The 18,147-nt window shown below is 36.6% G+C and overlaps 1 protein-coding gene across 1 annotated transcript; it reads right to left on the minus strand.

Annotated features, from left to right (window-relative positions):
• Nucleotides 1-3,133: 3,133 nt before the first annotated feature.
• On the minus strand, nucleotides 3,134-18,129 carry LOC113237654 (actin-binding protein IPP-like). The gene is made up of 11 exons (XM_026474267.1): nucleotides 18,108-18,129; nucleotides 17,736-17,908; nucleotides 17,434-17,578; nucleotides 13,734-13,872; nucleotides 13,417-13,582; nucleotides 12,410-12,589; nucleotides 11,906-12,066; nucleotides 11,598-11,733; nucleotides 10,225-10,435; nucleotides 8,436-8,656; nucleotides 3,134-5,472 (listed from the first exon to the last, which is right to left on the minus strand). Exons 1-11 carry the CDS (start codon nucleotides 18,127-18,129, stop codon nucleotides 5,236-5,238), a joined length of 1,791 nt encoding a protein of 596 aa, XP_026330052.1. The 3' UTR covers nucleotides 3,134-5,235.
• Between the last annotated feature and the right edge of the window lie 18 nt (nucleotides 18,130-18,147).

Raw genomic sequence — 18,147 nt, forward strand, 5'->3', positions numbered from 1 at the left:
GTCTATTGTGCAGCGTGGTTTAAATACATTGCTGCTTCGTATCCATTGATAACATTAAGATTAAGCTTTTCTTTCGTTTTACATAATATATTAGTGTGTGTAGAAGTTTCTTGTTAATAAAATTTTTTGGGTATAATAAGATTCTGATTGATAATCAAAATTTACCTTTCACGAGGTTTAAATTAGCAGCAGCAAAAGCATCTGCGTAATTGGATGATAAAAATACGTGGTAATGACCCGGTTAGCTCTTGCAGGTAGTTTCCATCTATAATGTTTAAAATAAATATTGGAAATGATGAATCTGGTTACCTATCAGTAGTCCGTAATGACATTTTCCAGAAATAACGTTTGCTCAAATTTTCATAACCTCGAAAGTAATTTTGGGAGTATGTTTTTTCTTTTAAACCTAACTTAACCTAACCGAATCTAATTGTGTCTTTGCGATAAACATCCAACATATCCTGAAAGAAAAACGGTTTTCGAACAAACGTTACTTTGAAAAAAAAAAAATTCTAGTTTGTGATAGGTTACCGATAAATGTGTACAAATGTATATTTTCAAAGTGCAACCTAAAGTCTTTTAGGTTGTTCTTTGAACTAGTCTTTTGCTCATTCCTCATAATGAGCAGTAGAGTTTAATCAATATGGCGATACCAAGTGTAACGATATTTGCTTACCTATGAAATAAACATTATACTCAATTTTGAGTTAGGAAAAGATTTTTTAGCTGTAAAAAATATTTAATACATAATGTTATTCTTAAATATATTGATTCATAATTCATTAATATCACAAAGTATATAAATTATAAATGTATAACACAGCTATTGGCTGTTATGACATTATGTTCAGTCATTTGTAAATCTTAGGTGTATAATAAACGCGATAGATATAGCAAGTTTTGGAAGTCCTATTAAACATTCTTTACATCCGAGTATGTGGTACATATTCTTTGAAATATACATACATAGCAGAAGACAAACATTTCATGTTTTCGTTTTCAAGTTCATAACATAGATTTAATAATAGATGTCCTTAACAAGCAAAGTGACTGAAAAGGTCATAAATATTTTAAGCATATCAATTATATAATATAATAATAATAATTTTCTAGTAAATGTTATAACAGAATTATATAGTAATACACATAACAAAGATGTTTTATATCTTACTGAACTATACAAGGAGAAATTGAATGCACTATTCATCCATCAATGTGAAAAACAAATCCATTTCATTTTGGTCGAGTAGGTGGTCGAATGAAGGGACATTTCACCTAGTAACGTCAGAGGTTACGACTCGGGCGTCTACAGTTTAAAGGCATATATCGTTTTTCTATTCACTAGCAACCGCATTACATTCTACACTAATAGTCGTATTATGGCTTTAATACATTTTTTATATATGTATGAATATATATAATGGCGCGTTTCCACTAGGTCGATAGGTCGCCTTCGCTAGCCCGCCGATGTGAACAACTGGGTCGTTTGACGACGTAGTTCATGTTGTTTTAGTTTGCAGTCAACCGAGTCGACTAGGTGCAACCATTGTCAGGCGATTCGGTCGCCTTTGGCAACCGATTGTCGACCAAACAAGTTTGCGTGTCTTATTCCAGTGTGACCATGGCCGAGTTTTGGAAATTTGACTACCCAAAAAAAGTCGCTATTTAATCGGTTCTAGTCGCAAAAAACTAGATTTAGTCGGTCCGCCGTTCAAAAGTTAAGAGGGTGTTTTGCTGTCCACGCTGGAATAAGCTTATTCTAGCGGCACCATTACTCAATCTCGAGAACCACAACACTTAGCTTAGATCTGATTATACTAAAAAAAATCGTGATTTAGTCGGTTCTAGTCGTAAAAAAGTAAATTTAGTCGTTACGCCATTTTGAAGTTATTAAGGTGTTTTACTGTCCACGCTGAAACAAAACTTATTCTGGCCCCAAAATTTTTTAATCTCGGGAACCACAGTTCCAAGCTTAGATCTCATTGCACTCAGAAAGTCGTGAATTTAGTCGGTTCTAGTTGCAAAATTTTGGAATTAGTCGCCCCTTTGTTTAGAAGATTCAACCGATTTATTATTTTAAGGTTATATCTGTTATTCTCGGAGCTCACGCGCAAATTTGAGTGTTCGATCTTTGTGTTAATAATTATAACAAACTAGTGGAGTAATTTCACAAAAAATAATTGAATATCAATTCAATAAAAATTTAATTAATACAGTGAATAGCGACATCTCTCGCTAGGACTGGTAGCTGTAAAGGTACTAACTGGGTGATAAATCTGTCATAGATTTCTCATAGATGGCGCTACGACTAAAAAGTCGTTGAAAGACCAAGTACAAAGACACGACGCAAGCACATAAAAAAATTCGTGAGGTCCGTTGGTTCGTTCCGTGGCTTAGTTGGTATAGCGTTTGACACGGTATGCAAGAAGACGTCGGTTCGAATCCGACCGGATCGAAGGAATTTTTTTTGAGAGTTTTTTCTGAGTGTTCGATCTTTGTATTAATAATTATAACAAACTAGTGGAGTAATTTCACAAAAAATAATTGAGTACCAATTCAATAAAAATTTAATTAATACAGTGAATAGCGACATCTCTCGCCAAGACTGGTAGCTGTAAAGGTACTAACTGGGTGATAAATTTGTCATAGATTTCTCATAGATGGCGCAACGACTAAACAGTCGTTGAAAGACCAAGTACAAAGACACGACGCAAGCACATAGAAAAATTCGTGAGGTCTGTTGGTTCGTTCCGTGGCTTAGTTGGTATAGCGTCTGGCACTGTATGCAAGAAGACGTCGGTTCGAATCCGACCGGATCGAAGGAATTTTTTCTGAGTGTTTTATCTGGGTTTTAAAAATGTTTAGTTTTTATTATAAAGAAATTAGCAAAAAATCACTATTTAAATTAGAAAGAAAATAATACGGAATTCCATCTTCCCTTGATGCGGAATCTTTAACAGTCGACAGAAAAACCTTTAACTCGCTCATGGTGAAGGAAGAGTTAAGGCAGAGAATAAAGAATAGAGAACGGACACTCTGCGCTCCTCCCTAGTTTTAGATACCGCACCACGCCCCGCACATTGCCGGTCACATTGACTGAACGACAACAAGGCTGCCGGCGAGCCATTTTCGCCCAAAGACGGCTTTGATATTTGAATCTAGTTTTCATTTATTCATTACGAAACTTGTACGTTAATATAAAACATCATTTTACGTTACGTTAAGCTAGGAGGTGTGGTTCTCGAGATTGAGAAATAGTGCTGCTGGAATAAGCGTATTCCAGGGTGGACAGTAAAACACCCTTATAATTTATGAATGGCGGCCCGAGTAATAAATATAGTTTTTTTACGACTAGAACCGACTAATAACGACTTTTTTACTGTCTAGTCAAATTTCAAAAACTCGACCATGGTCACGCTGGAATAAGGCACGCAACAAGTTTCATCGTGTCGACGGTCGCATTCCACCATGATGCGGAATTCCTACCTACCCAATCACTTGTTGAACTTACTTTATTGTTGTTTGTTGTATCTCTGTACGTAAACTTGTATATATAATGATTCTGTGTACAGTCGACTCGGTGTAAACAGCGCGTCGGCTGCGCCGCTTTTGTCCGCCGAATTCGATTGCCGAAGAGAAGGCAGTCGATTCAGTGTAAACAGGGAGTCGATTGGCGCCTACTTCGGTAATGTGAGTCTGTCGAAGGCGGCAGTCGATACTGTGTAAACACGCCATAAAACGAGGTCGACAAGAACTTCAGATCAAAATGTATAGTGATAAATATAAAAAAATACATTGTCCGGACAATTAGCCTACTGCTGGTTAAGACCCTCAAGAGAGCTAAGATATGTAGCCCGGAAATCATCTTTTATAATGGACGACGGTAATATCGCGCAAAATGTTAACTTCCCGGACACCTCTGTTTTGAGTTGACAACATTTTGTAATACTTGAGTTCATTGTGCACTAGTCCCCATCAATGTGCGGACGCTTATGAAAACATAAATAGAGTCAGGCCGATTCACCCCTTTTACCGTCTAATTTACGAGCGGTTAAAATGTAAAATTCAGCGTTGAAACATATTGTCGAGGATAATGCAATGGCGCGTATGAAGCATTGGTAAAAGGCGCGTATCTTCACAACATCCAATTTTTGCTGGAGTGTTACTGTGTTATTTCAATGGCTACGGCTTTAATTTTCGCACAGTAAGTATTAATTTAAGTTATTTACGGACTGATAACAATAGATTCCAGTAAATTAGGTTAATTTGGTTGCCACGATGTTTACGCGGATTTAGTTTAGCCACTTACAGAAATGGCAACTTCATACCGTATGCCAGTTACGCGTAATTGCCCAACAATATGTCTGAACTTAAATTTGAAAATTGTATTTTTTATTATTGTAGAACTTGACGTTTCGTTACAAATGTTCGACTGACTTTCAAATAATACGGCTAGACATCAGCTGGTCGTGGCGTCTGGCTACCAAATGCATACAATAAAATGGTCATGGTCGTTTAGTACGCGACTTGCTTATACTCGCGAGAACTTACAAATTCTTTTGCCAAGCGAAAGATTTACAACAACACTATTACGAACTCGCTCGTCACATCAATCCATGTGATTATGTACAAAACAGACAACGTCTCTTCTTAATTTTAGAGCAGAAGAAATTGGCAATATAATATAGGTTCCTGTCCCTAACATTTAACAACAAAGAATAAGTAATTCACTTACAAGTCAACTAAGTAACTACAAATACATAAGAATGAAAATTTCGCATTTAAAAAGAAATAACACAAAGATTTACTTAACGTAGCTTATTTGGTCTACAATTTTTGATTGCTATCTCAATTGATTAGAATTGTACTTCATTGCGTTAAAAATAAAATAAAATTTAAACTAAACATTTGGAAAGTCAATTAAATTAAAACGATACATAATAAGGAAACAAATAATAGGCAAAAGCACTTCTCCACTCAAAAAATATTTAAACAGATCTTACTTCATTTTAGTGACCGAAACCAAGGATGGAGCTATACTACGAAATGAAACGGACATATGAACACTGATTCTATTTTTTCGTACGCATACTTCCATCCCTATCGGTCAGTAAATGTATTATTAAGTCAGTATTATTAAGCTAAAGCTCTCAGCGTATACTTGTGATTGGCTAACGTGGTTTGTACCTCGATCGTCGTCGGCCGGGTGGCGCAATGCGCGGGCGCAGTCTTTCGTCAGAGCAGCGCGGCGCCTGCCTCGGCTCGGGAGTGAGGCAACGGCGGCCCGGCGCGCCACACGTCGTCGCGGGGGTCGTATATTTCTACGCTAAGGAGAGTTGTACGTGCCCGGTAGAAGGCCCGTTCCCCCCCGCTCTCGCTATCCCCTCCTGCGACGACGAGAACCCCCTCCGCCGCGCCGGCTGCACACCCAGCTCGCGCTTCTTTCATGCTTGCTACTTCCTCCCATGAGTCCTACAAAATTAAACGCCAGGTTTTAGTTAAATCTAGTGCCTACTAAACAATCGTAAAGTACGAATCCCTATTCGTATATTGGGTTAAATTCTGCAAAGATATCGTCACAACTACGCAGAGTAAAGTGCTAACTTGTATTCTTTTTTCTTATGAAAAAATAAGTGCGCATTGGACCGCCATTGCACTCGACGAAAAGTCATGTAAGTGAAATAATACCTATTCACTTTCGCCTTCAAAAGGCCCAACTTATAGCAATCAGCAATTGGTGAAATTACAGACACATGGGACTTGTAAGTTATGCCTCGGGGTGTCGGGTGCAGTGGCGGAGCCCCTCAGATCTTTGTGATAAAAAGCTCAGGCACACGACTTGTTCGTCCCGTCACAGTATTATAAAAAAAAAATCTGTGAATAATCTGTAGTGGTTAGCTATATAAATGTGGAAGTTTAACGCTTCGTGCAAATCCTGGGAATATCCACAACATAGGGCTGGCACCCAGCCTACGTCTAGTCCCTCGAGGACGGAAAAGGTAAGGCAGAATTAAATCGTGCAACTCTATCGCATGCTCTCAAGTACATTTACATGTTGCAGAAAACTTAATGGAAGGTAATGGACATGAATAAGAGAGGAACGTAGCTACTACATAGGGCGCACTATAAGTTTCCGGAACTGGCCACTAACATAAACAATATTTAAAAAGCAATTACAACATTTGAAAATGGAACTCTTTGGCTGTAGAATACAGTTGTTTCATCTGACTGTCACATGTTTTTACATTATGGCGTCATTTTAGAAATTGGTTGTCTACATCACCATGGATTTAACTCGTGAAAATTTTCGTAGTACGATTTTCTACGACTTTAAGTGTAATTTAACAGCTCAGCGGAGCTTCGCTCGGCTTCAAACTGCTTTTGGCGATGAAGCACCATGCAAGACGACTATTTGTAGCTGGTTTGCAGAATTCAAATGCGGTCGTGTGAGTCTCAGTGACAAATTTCGTGATGGTCGCCCGTCCACTGCTGAATTGAGTGAGTAACAAAAACATCGATGCTGTGCGCCGTATGATCAAAACAGACAGGCATGTGACATACCATGAGATTCGGGCATCTCTAGGCATGAGTCAAATACTACACAAACACTTGGGTGTGAAAGAGCTGTGCTTTCGGTGCATCCCACACAATTTGACTGAGGCTCAAAATACGGATCGCGTCACTTGGTGCAATGCCATGCTAAACATGTAGTAGTGTGGGACATAGTAACAGATGACGAAACATGGATTTATAGTTACAATCCCAAAACAAAGCAGCAATCGAGTGTAGGGGTCTTTCGAGATGAGCCGAAACCAACCAAAGTGGCGCGCGTGCAAAGTATGATTGTGATGTATGATGCCCCTAAAAGGATGATTGCTTCTTTTTTTAATAAAACTGGACACGTGGCTACTGTTGCTTTGGAAAATCGTTGTACCGTGAATAGTGATTGGTACCCGACCATTTGTTTGCCGTAAGTTATTGAGAACCTCCGTAAAAATAACCGTAATCTATAATCCTGCACGCCGATAATGCCAGTTCTCACACGACCAGACAGACAAATTAATTTTTGAAGGTGAACAACGTTGACCTTATGAGCCATCCCGCGTACAGTCCCGACCTGGCACCTTGTGACTTTTATTTATTTCCAAAAATTAAGAACCAGTTACGCGGTCAACGATTTTCATCACCTGAAGAGCCTGTTGAAGAGTATGAAAAATAAGTTTCAGAGATTGTCACGGAGGAGTGGCAAGAATATTTTCAAAATTGGTTCATTCGTATGAAAGAGTGCATTAACGCTAACGGAGAATATTTTGAGAAACAATAAATTCATTTCTGACCATTTATAGTATTTATTACTTATTCATTCCGGAAACTTATAGTATGTATTAGGTGATTAAAAAAATTGAAATATTGGAATTTTTTCCAGAAAAAAATCTGAAAAATTGGATATAGATATGCAAAACTAGAACCAACTCACAAAATGTCACTTTCGAGATAATTAGATTTTTGTAAAAACAGTGTAAAGAAATAAATAGGTAAGTTATTTGAGACAAACAACGTGAGTTATGTGTAGCATTGAGAATGATATAGGGAAACTATTATATTATATAGCAATAAATAGAAAACATTATGTATCTTTTTATTTAGTTAACAAGAACCATGTTCTAGTTTTCGTAATGAAAACGCTAAAGATCTACAGTACTTCAGTACATGTGACATGGATCCATTTAGCATATTTAAAAAAATACATTATATGAAGTTAATCAGCATGGTTCTTTTTAGCTATGAAAAAGTTACTTATTTAGGGTTGGTACCCTGAAGGACTTTTATTTTCTCCGTTTTGGCTTGGTATATTGCCAGGCTCTTTTGTGAGCGGATAAAGACACGTCTGGTGTTCTACATAATACATAAGTCAATTTCACTCGAGGTGTGGGTTGGTTCTTGTTTGCATAATTATGTCCAATTGGAAAAATATAATTCGAAAAATATAAAATCTTTTGAAGTTTATTTAACGTGAATTATAAAATAAAATTTGTATAACAAAAAGCAAGTTAAAGTAAAACAAGATTTAAAAGTCGATTGGACAACAACGAAAAAGGAATCATAGGTTAAAAAAATCTTCATAAAGGCATTATCGTTTTCGTTCAGTATCTTCAACTTTTGCGAGGTGTCAATTGTCAAACGTGGAAAAATATTCGGAAAAATATTATTATCAGAAAAATATGAATTTTTGAAAATGGACATTTTTCATGACCCAACCCTAACATGTACGGACAACGGCACATCAGACTACACATTTCCGTTCGAAAATCGCCTCCAGTGCAACGGATCAAAGATACGTCAATGTGTAGCGTGATGTGCTGGCGTGTGTACATTTAGTGTTGGGTCATGGAAAAATTTCCATTTTCAAAAATTCTTTTTTTACACGTACTGACCTCAACAAAGCTATATCTTTCAACGGAAGTGAGCACGCTGCGCCTTGGAGCATTTCCTCCGACGACGTATAGGTAGTTATCGAGGACCACAGCGGCGGCTTGGCTGCGAGCGTGGCGCATGGGCGTCAACGAATGCCACTTGCGGGACACGGGGTGGTAGCAGAGCAGGTCACGTGTGTGGCGCCATGTGTGCGTGCACCCTCCCACCACGAAGATAATACCTGCAAACGTAACAATAATAATATCTGTATTAGTTACGGCAAGTAAGTAAATAGGAATCGTAATAAATTACCTATTTCTGCCGGCAAGCAGTAATTCACATAAAAACATACCTAATTATTTTAATTTTAGCACTAATTCTTTTAGTACTTTTTGTAAGTACTAAAAAATTATTATTATTCTGTAAATAAAATATTATTAGTCTGTGAACAAATTATTATTATTCTTATGGCATTTAGGATTATTTTTTTATACTAAATGACGACAATAGCAACGGTCTTTTCTGTAATAGCTTTCGGAATATAAAAACGATGTTATGATTGAGTAACTAAGAACGCATCTGCAGCGATTCAGTGAGGAGCTTACACGATCCACGTTTGTAATGATTTAACAAAAGTGACCATAGATGCAACCGCTTATAAATCGCAAGTTTCGCGAAGCAATCGCGCGTTCTAAAAGTAGCCGAGTGTAGCTGCTTAAACACAGCAATTGTTATCGAGTTCTTGTATGTGCCATAATTAGTGTGTAAAGTTAAAGTTTTTAACTGAAATGTCACTGTCTTTATAATTACGAATTGTAAAAGAACAATCTTCCCAAATATAATTAATCTCTTCTTATTATCATTAACTTTTTTTTATATAATATTAAGAGACGGGACGAACAAGTCGTGCGCCTGATGGTAAGCTACACACCTATCTATAACAGTTGCAGTGCCACTCAGAGCTTTAATTCGCAAATATGTGAGGGGCACTGCCACTGCACCCGTCACCCTGAGACATAAGTTGTAAGTCCCATGTGCCTGTAATTTCACCAGCTGCCTTACCCTTCAAAACCGGAACACAGTAATGCTGACATTACTGCTTGCTGGCAGAAATAGGTAAGATGACAGTACTACCCTGAATGAACACTTTCACAAGGAGATCTACTGCTACTAAAATCTTAATTAACTTTATTAAAATTAACTTCGTAAATAGACAATAATTTTTTATGCTTTGTATTCCATTATGCTCTGATACTATGTTTGGCCGGCCACTGTGAAACTTTACTCACGATGTTTCTGTCATTTTTTGTACAACCTGTTGTATGTTTTCTATAAATAAATGAGTTTTGAATTATGAATAATTGTCACACTTGTCTGAAGTACCTTTAAAGACAAAGTTGTGATAAAAATGTATTACGACAATGTCTGCCAAAGTTACCATAGATATTCTGTGAACATACAGCATATTTAAGAAATTATTAATAAGCTACAAACCTTATATATTTTATAGGTAATGTAATTCACTTTATGTATCTTCAAATCTAATTAATTAATCAATGTGTATAATTAGTAATATAATGGTAATTCAATGTCTATTATTATGGACTATGTTATAGTAAAATGAATTTAAATTAAATCATACAATATTAATGCCGGAAACGTAAATTGTTGACGAAAATGGTTTATTTACTTACGTAAACAAAAAAAGAACGTAAAAAAAAAAGAATCTAATAATTCAGTCCATTCATGTGCAATGAGACAATATTATGTTACAATTTAAAAAACGCTACAAATTAGATCAGAACATACCTTCATAAGTAATAACGCCCATTCCAAACCTAGGTTCGGGCATGCGCCCCGTTAACGTCCACTCGTCAGTAACGGGGTCATAGACCTCCACTGAGGACCCCATATCTGACCCAACCCATCCACCGAATGCGTACAAATTCCCGTTCCAACCGGTCAACCCGAACTCGCACCTTGCTTCTTTCATTGGCGATATATTTGACCATTTATCTTCCTGAAATTTAAAGAACCAAAAACTTCACTATTATTATTATATTAACAATCAGCAGTCATCATCCTCATTTTTTTATAGTAGTAAAAAATACGTAAAGTTTTAATTAAAAAAAAAATGCCAAAGAAAGTGGAGTTTCACTGATTTAGTTTAGGGGAAATGAAACAATTTTTTGGATCTTAGTCGCGTATTATTTGTTTTTTCACAAGCCAACGTTTCGGGCCCTTCACAGGTCCCATGGTCACGGCTGACTAAGATCATAAAGACCGATGTCTAATATTAATGGAATCCACCGTATCTTTCACTGCAGTCACAAAAGTTGTTAATAAAAACCTAAGATTTTATCATTTTGTACATTACAAAGAAAACAAGTTCTACAAGATATTATATATCTTTACATATCGTCCCTGGAAATGCGAATGTATTAAAGCGCCTTTTTGGCGTTTTGGAGATTAGTAATTTCGCCTTTCGAGAAACGATATAATAATAATAATAATAATAAACTCATTTATTTGTCGGAATAGGTACATGGTACATTGATACATTTTATAAAGAATACAGTGGTACAAAATAATCCGACAAAACGGTCTATGACTCAGCGGTCGCGGGGGTCCCACGGCCTCTGTTATTCTGCCATAACCTTATTTAAATATTATAAACAGTTATTTCAGGACATCGAGACTTAAAATTAAAAAAAAAAAATCAATCCTATCAGTATCTGTATGTTGCAAGCGCAAGAACCTGCTGTGTAAGTAGCCATTCGCGACAGTACTTACGAAAAGTTGGAAGTGTACAATTAAATTGGATTTTACGGATGGATGGGTGGCGGTATATCATTCCAAATTTTAGCGGATGCGTACTTAAAGCAACCTCCTGCGCCAGCCAATCTCATCTTTGGCACACATAACATGGGACCTCTATCCCTAAGTGAAAGTACATTTTTTTTTTTTTGGGCTCAATTTATCGTATAAATACAACGGACACCCGTCGTGTAGCAACCTGAACAGAAAACATGCATATTTGAGCGTACAAGTGTTTGACATATTGAGTTGCCGTCTCTGAATAAGATGTGGTGTAATTCTACTTCTTCTAGGTATCACATAACAGAATCTCATGCATGCGTTCATAATAACCATAACGTTTGCTCAGTATTCAAAATGTTTACCTTTGGATCATAAACCTCCCCATTGGCTAGTATTTGACTCCCCTGCTCCCCTCCAACGGCGTAGACTTTCCCGCCTAAGGTCGCTACTCCCGGTTGTATTCTTGCTATTCCCATTGATTCTAGGTCTTCCCATTCGCTATAATAAACAATGTTATACATTTCAACATTATCAATATCAATGACATATCCAGCAATGAAAAATTATAATTCCTGATGTGGTTAATAATAGTCATGGAGGTCTGTTCTTCGTCTTAAAAAAAGAAATATAAAATTTGTGTAATTGTTTTTCATTTGCAGAGAGCACTTACCGTTTATGCAAGTCAAACTTGAGTACAGATGAGAGTATATTGTCAGAGAACACTGGAGGGTTGGTTGTGAATTCCGTAGATCCTCCAGCAACTAAGAGGAACCGTCGAGCGCGTGCACGCGGTTCGGCTGCAAGCGGTACTAGAGCACCTCGACCAGTTTTCTGCAATAGTACACAAAAATATGTGAAGAATTACATTAATAATAGTATTGAATGTACAGTAAAATAGCTATTATTATTATTATCATCATCATACCCCATCAATTATACCATTACTTGAGTTAATTGAATAAAAATAACTGTCAATAATTACTGCATAGTTAACTTGAATGAGAATAAGGCAGATTCTCATAATTGCTACGAACCAACACACCCCTTTTTTTTGCAGAGTATTTGATCTATTGTGCATACATAGTTATTCTTTCTGAAATATTTCGAACAACCCTAGTTGACACATTTTTGAACTAACTGTATTTGTCATGATAACAGAAACATTAACATATACCATATCTACAGTCACAGTTTTCAAAGCCACTCCTATTGATGGATCCTGTATGCTCTTTATAGCCTCGTCTAATATCTGCGGTGCGATAAGCGGTAGCCTAACGTGTCTGAGGACCTCGAAGCAGTGGCGCCTGCGGCCCGCCGGGTCATGTTCCAGCCATCTTATTGCTGGATATAATACCTGAAATGGGGGAAGAATACATAATGTCAAAGATGTTGACATACATACCTACTCTATACTCTGAATGAATATAATATTAATATGTTACAATGTTCTACCCCTCATGGAAGAATGGCATAATCGGAGTTACATCAAAAATGTTTATTGCTTCATTAGATACAGAAAAAAGGTACAGGAAAACAAAAAAATACAGGTAAGGTTACAAGAATTGGAGAGGATGTGGGTTATATTTTTCTGTATCTAATGGAGCAATAAACGTTTTTACCGGAACTCCACTTATGCCATTCTTCCATGAGATAAAGACATGATTCTGCCCTCCTTGTAATAAATGCATTTGCATTTGGGTAACTTTCGATTCTCTAGTATTCTATTGTAAATTATTAGACTATTTAATTTCATATCGGCACCTTTTTGTTCTTCCATATTAGCCAAAATTTTTTGTTCATTGAAAAATGTCAATTATGTTATTGTATGGAATGTAAATAAAACTGAAACATATTTTAAAAAACGCTTAAGCAGTTTGTAGATCTCGATCTCGTTTTGCTCATTCTAGGTAGGTCAATAACACAATTTCGCTAAGAACGTCGATTACGTTAGTTATATAAAAACAGATATATTCATAAAAAAGGATTGCATTAATCCAGGGTATAGTTAAAAACTGCATTGTAAAACAATTAGGGAAACAAACCCAACGAACTAGGTACTGGTTGATGCTCTTGACTGGCTTTCTTTCTCTCTTCTGGATGAAAGTCCTAAGTATTAATCCAGGATAATATAGACTATGTAACTGTCCACGAAATTTAGTCTAAAATCATGCTCTACATTACCTGTGATTCATTGTCAACTTTTAACTGTTCTGAAGACAGCAGAGTGACCAGCTGCGCCAGTGGCAGCTCCAGGAGTTCATCTCCATTGGCTACAATGTTCCAATTGATCTGTGCATGTTCTAATGCCTCGTTTGCTAACTCGCGACAGTTGTGAGCTTCTGCAAATCTATTTTGAGAATTTAAATTACATTTTTATGGTAACAGCTCATACAAAGTATATACACAATCAATGTTACCATCTAATTTTCTTCTGAAATTCTGAGAACATCATCAGACTCGTTTGCAAGTAGTGCACATATATTAAAAATAAAACAAACCTAAAAATTCCAAGGGCATTAGAAGGGTGCAGTTCTCTGCGTAAGAACTCTCCACATCCAGTAACCAGCTCTCGGAGCTGTAGCATGTCTGCAGCTATCAGCAAGTGCTGCACTGTTGTTTTGTCTATTGTTATTTCACCTGAAACAGTTAAGGTTTCCATTGATAGGCAAGTAGAATGTAAGATGTTTTTTAATCTATTGTTTATTGAGGCTTTAGCCACCTTGAGTGACTGTGTCAGCCTCATGGGAGGAATAGTAGGTTCCCTACACAAGGGACATGTGCAAAAACTTGTACAAGTTTAGAGTGCCAATATTCCCATTCAATATGCTTATATTCCCAAACATTGTACCTCACAGGGTTACGCTATGGTTACATTCCACCAATACATGATACAGATACTCTCTTTTATTGCAAGTACTGCACAAAGGGGATGGTTTAAAACGGATGGTTATGAAAGAATTTATTAGTTGGAATGTGACCAGAACGCAGTCTAAAAGCCGATACAAGATATTTCCTTGCTATATTGACAGAATCAAACTGTGGATTACTCTGAATGGTTCAGTACCATATTCCAAGGCCTATATCAACCAACTGTTCTCCGAAATGCTATTCCCATTTTTCTAGAGTTCTTTTCTTAATTTAGTGGAATAATCTCGGTGGCATAAGGTCTACAATCGAGTACAGTACCATTTTCAGCAGTTTTTTTTTTTCAAGGACTTCAACTTCGTTACTGAGTAATCCCACAGGGAGGGACTTAATATTCTGTCGACTAATATTGTAGATAGAGTTACAAGAATTGGAGAGGATGTGGGTTATATTTTTCTGTATCTAATGGAGCAGTAACATGTTTGACGTAACTCCACTTTTGTATTCTTCCATGAGGGGTGCTATTTGTATGATATTGAAAAATGCTATGTGTTGCCTGTAACATGGCATTTCAATGTATCTGATAATTGACTGTAAACAAATTAATGCATTCAAGATGTATGAAGTCAAGAAGGTATGAGTGAGATCCTTTAATGGACATTTCTCACATTCATTTCTATAAAAAATAGATACTGATATTAATAATAATATAATTTTCTATGCACATTTTTTTTTGTACTTAACAAAAGGATAATACACCTAAATGATAGGTAAGCACTACTTATAGCAAATTGCTTGGGAAAAGACTGGTTATTATGAATACAGCTGCTGATTAAAATAGAACTATCCTAGTTTTATACAGCAACAACTGCAGATAGGTACAAATTTGTTAGGTACATCTTGAGGATAATATAGCTAGAGTCCATACAAACTGTAAATTCCCCATTAAAAGTATACTCCACAATCATTAAGTCAATGTCCACAATGGTTAATATTTGTTATACCTATCCCAAAATAACCATACACTTCAGTGTCACTGTAGACACGAAATATATGTAAGTGAGTTACAATTTATTACATTCTAGTTTCTGATAGTATTACAAACAACAGAAACTTATAATAAGCTGGTTTAAATTTTAGGTGTTGTACCGAGTATTTATAGTTTTTTATTTATTTTTTAATTAGGAACATTAACATCATTATGTTTACAACACATTTTTATCTTATTTTACTTGGGTGTTCTACATTGTAAATACAACAATTTTATTATAAGTGTTGACGGGTATCTCAAAACAACATACACAAACTAAATAAACATTCAACAAATTAACATTACATATTTAATTTTAAAGGTCTTTAGTAAACGTGACGTCGTAGGGGGATTGAGGGGTGTAGGGGGAGGGGAGGAGACCACCCCTGCAAAGTTTCAAAGTTGATATATACGTTGATAGTTTTCGAGATATTAATTTTTGAAAATTCGAAAAAAAGAACCTCAAAATTATATATTTTCGCACCAAATGCACGGAAAAAAGAGTAAAAAATGTGGGAATATGGGATAGGCGAGGGGAACCCCCCTACGAAGTTTCAAGCTTAATAATAGTCTTCGAGAAAAAAAATTTGTTAAAAATAACCTCAAAATAGGCGCCTTGACGTCGAGTTGCAGACACCAGCCCGTTACACCTAGTACCAACCTCTAAATCATATATTTTGACGTTTAGTCCACACGGACTCCAATATCTACCTATATCGATCCAATTCATCTTTGCCCAGAGGGATTTCCGCGTTTGTATAAAAAAAAACCTATCTTAACCTAAATATAGGAAATGAAACTATTTTTCCGGATTTAAATCGCGTATATTTGTTTTTCAAACAAACCGACGTTTCGGGCCCTTTACAGGTCCTATCCGTATAGGTAACTGTACGGGACGGCCGCTTGTAATAAATTAAAATAGTTTTAAGTACATACTTATCATATAGGTGTAACTTACTAGTTTCATAATTAAATATATTTTTGGTTCGGACTTTTACTTCGCAACTAGTAATTAAGTACAATAGATAGTAAATAGAAATAAAAGGCAAGCTTATTTTAGGAAAAGATTTCCTCAACAGAATATGTAGATATAAAGTGTTAAATAAAACCGCGGCTCTCGTCACGGTATTGCTGAGGTCTAGCTGAGCCGCCCGGCTCTCGTTAAGGTATTGCTCGAGCCCACCTCATAGCTTCGTATGCGGCCGTGTCCCCCCCGCGCCTCCCCGCGCTTCGACCCCGCAAACGCTGCGAAAAGGATAAAAGGCGCGCGCGACACGGCCAACGCGTTCACTCCAGCGCCGAGCTCGCCCGCAACAGCAACAAATAAACAGAAGACTCCGGCCCGCATTCAGTCCAGCGCCAGCCCGCAACAGCGACTATAGAAAAGACCTCAACAGTATAAAGCTGCAATACGGCTGTAACCAGCATTTTTATTTCGACCCTCACCGTCTCGGAGCGTAAAGAACCACTAGCTCAGTGGCGGTACGAATCCCGTGCCGTACAGTAACTAACCCTATTCGTCTTTGCCCAGAGGGACTTCCGCATTTGTATAAAAAAACCTAACTTATCTTAAATATTCCAACTCGTTTCTGCCCAGAGGGACTTCCACATTTGTATAAAAAAAACCTAACTTAACCTAAATAATCCAATTCATTTCTGCCCAGAGGGACTTTTGCGTTTGTATAAAAAAAACCTAAATAATCCAATTCATTTCTGCCCAGAGGGACTTTCACGATTGTAATTTAAAAAAACCTAACAATCTTTATACACAACAAACAATAACATAAATACGCAATAAAAACACTCTGTAAATGGCTACAACACTTACTGTGAAAAGCCAAGAGAAATAAGAAAAAACCAAACATGATAAATGATGTTGTGTTTCTTTAATTATCATTATTATTTCAAAGTAACCTTCATAAGAAATAATAATTTAAATATACTGTAAATGCTATTAAATAAGTAATAGTGTTTAGAAAACCAATAAAACATAATATACTTCCAAAATTTAAACAACACATGATATAACTACAGTGGAATGTCAAAACGCAAGACATTAAAATGCGTCAGCGTGCTTTTTTGACATAGTTTTCACATTAGGTAGTTGTCAAATGCATTTTTTTCCTTTAATTTTCACGATTTTCAAAAATTATTTTCTCGAAAACCTTTGGTGTCCTAAGTCTGAAATCTAAAACTGAAAATTTGTAGAGGGGTTCCTTTTCACTAGGTCTATCTCCAAAATTAATTTGAACATCACATACACTAAAGTTGAGCCGCTTAAGACTGATAAAGCTATCAAATACCTGTATATATAAAGTCTATAATCATTGGCAAAATGTCAGGAGGCACACTGGGCAGTGCAACATGACCCTTCTGGCTTTCCTCTAGTCCAACACTAAACATTGCGTCAAAATATGCACAGCTTGCCGCCAAAACTACACGGTGTGCCTGTAAATAGAAATTACGGGCGTAAAAATAAACATGCAAAGTATACCGTGACGTCTGAGAAGAATAAACAACAGTTGACTGAAAGCACTGAATCAACTCGTTACGCCAACTGATTTTTCAACATGACTCATCACGTGCGGCACCAAAAAATTTATACCTTCACTCTCGTATTCCCTGATATTAAGTCTATGTCACAAAATCGCCCATCTCTCTTGAAATGGTGTAAATTCGACGAAATCTTGTTGGCGTAATCACGGCTCTTATACGGACGAGCTCCATCCTTATTGGAACTTTTATCATATAGTTTCGAAGACATATTTCCAGTGTACACTTATTACTTCATAATTAAGAACTACTACGCTACCGTGCAATTAATATATTAATAAAGCAAAATCAAATAAACCCTTCCCTTCTTTCACTTTTTGACATTACGGCAGTGGGTATGTTCCAGTCTAAAGAAAATGCTGTATATTGAACAGCGCAGATGGACCGGATGTTGACGAAGCAAAGGTCGCGAACGTACACATACTTGGTTTGGTCAGGGAGACCATAGAGAACACGAACAGTTT

This window comes from Hyposmocoma kahamanoa, unplaced genomic scaffold (assembly GCF_003589595.1).
Source record: "Hyposmocoma kahamanoa isolate Upper Pololo Valley unplaced genomic scaffold, ASM358959v1 93, whole genome shotgun sequence".
NCBI classification, from domain to species: domain Eukaryota; kingdom Metazoa; phylum Arthropoda; class Insecta; order Lepidoptera; family Cosmopterigidae; genus Hyposmocoma; species Hyposmocoma kahamanoa.

Coding starts and splice junctions, on each gene's coding strand:
- LOC113237654 (XM_026474267.1), bottom strand. CDS start 18,129: ATGGTCTCCCTGACCAAACCAA. Junction 17,909..18,107: donor GGTCTCCCTGACCAAACCAA/GTATGTGTACGT, acceptor TGAAGTAATAAG/TGTACACTGGAAATATGTCT. Junction 13,873..17,433: donor TATAGACTTTATATATACAG/GTATTTGATAGC, acceptor TAACTGTTTCAG/GTGAAATAACAATAGACAAA.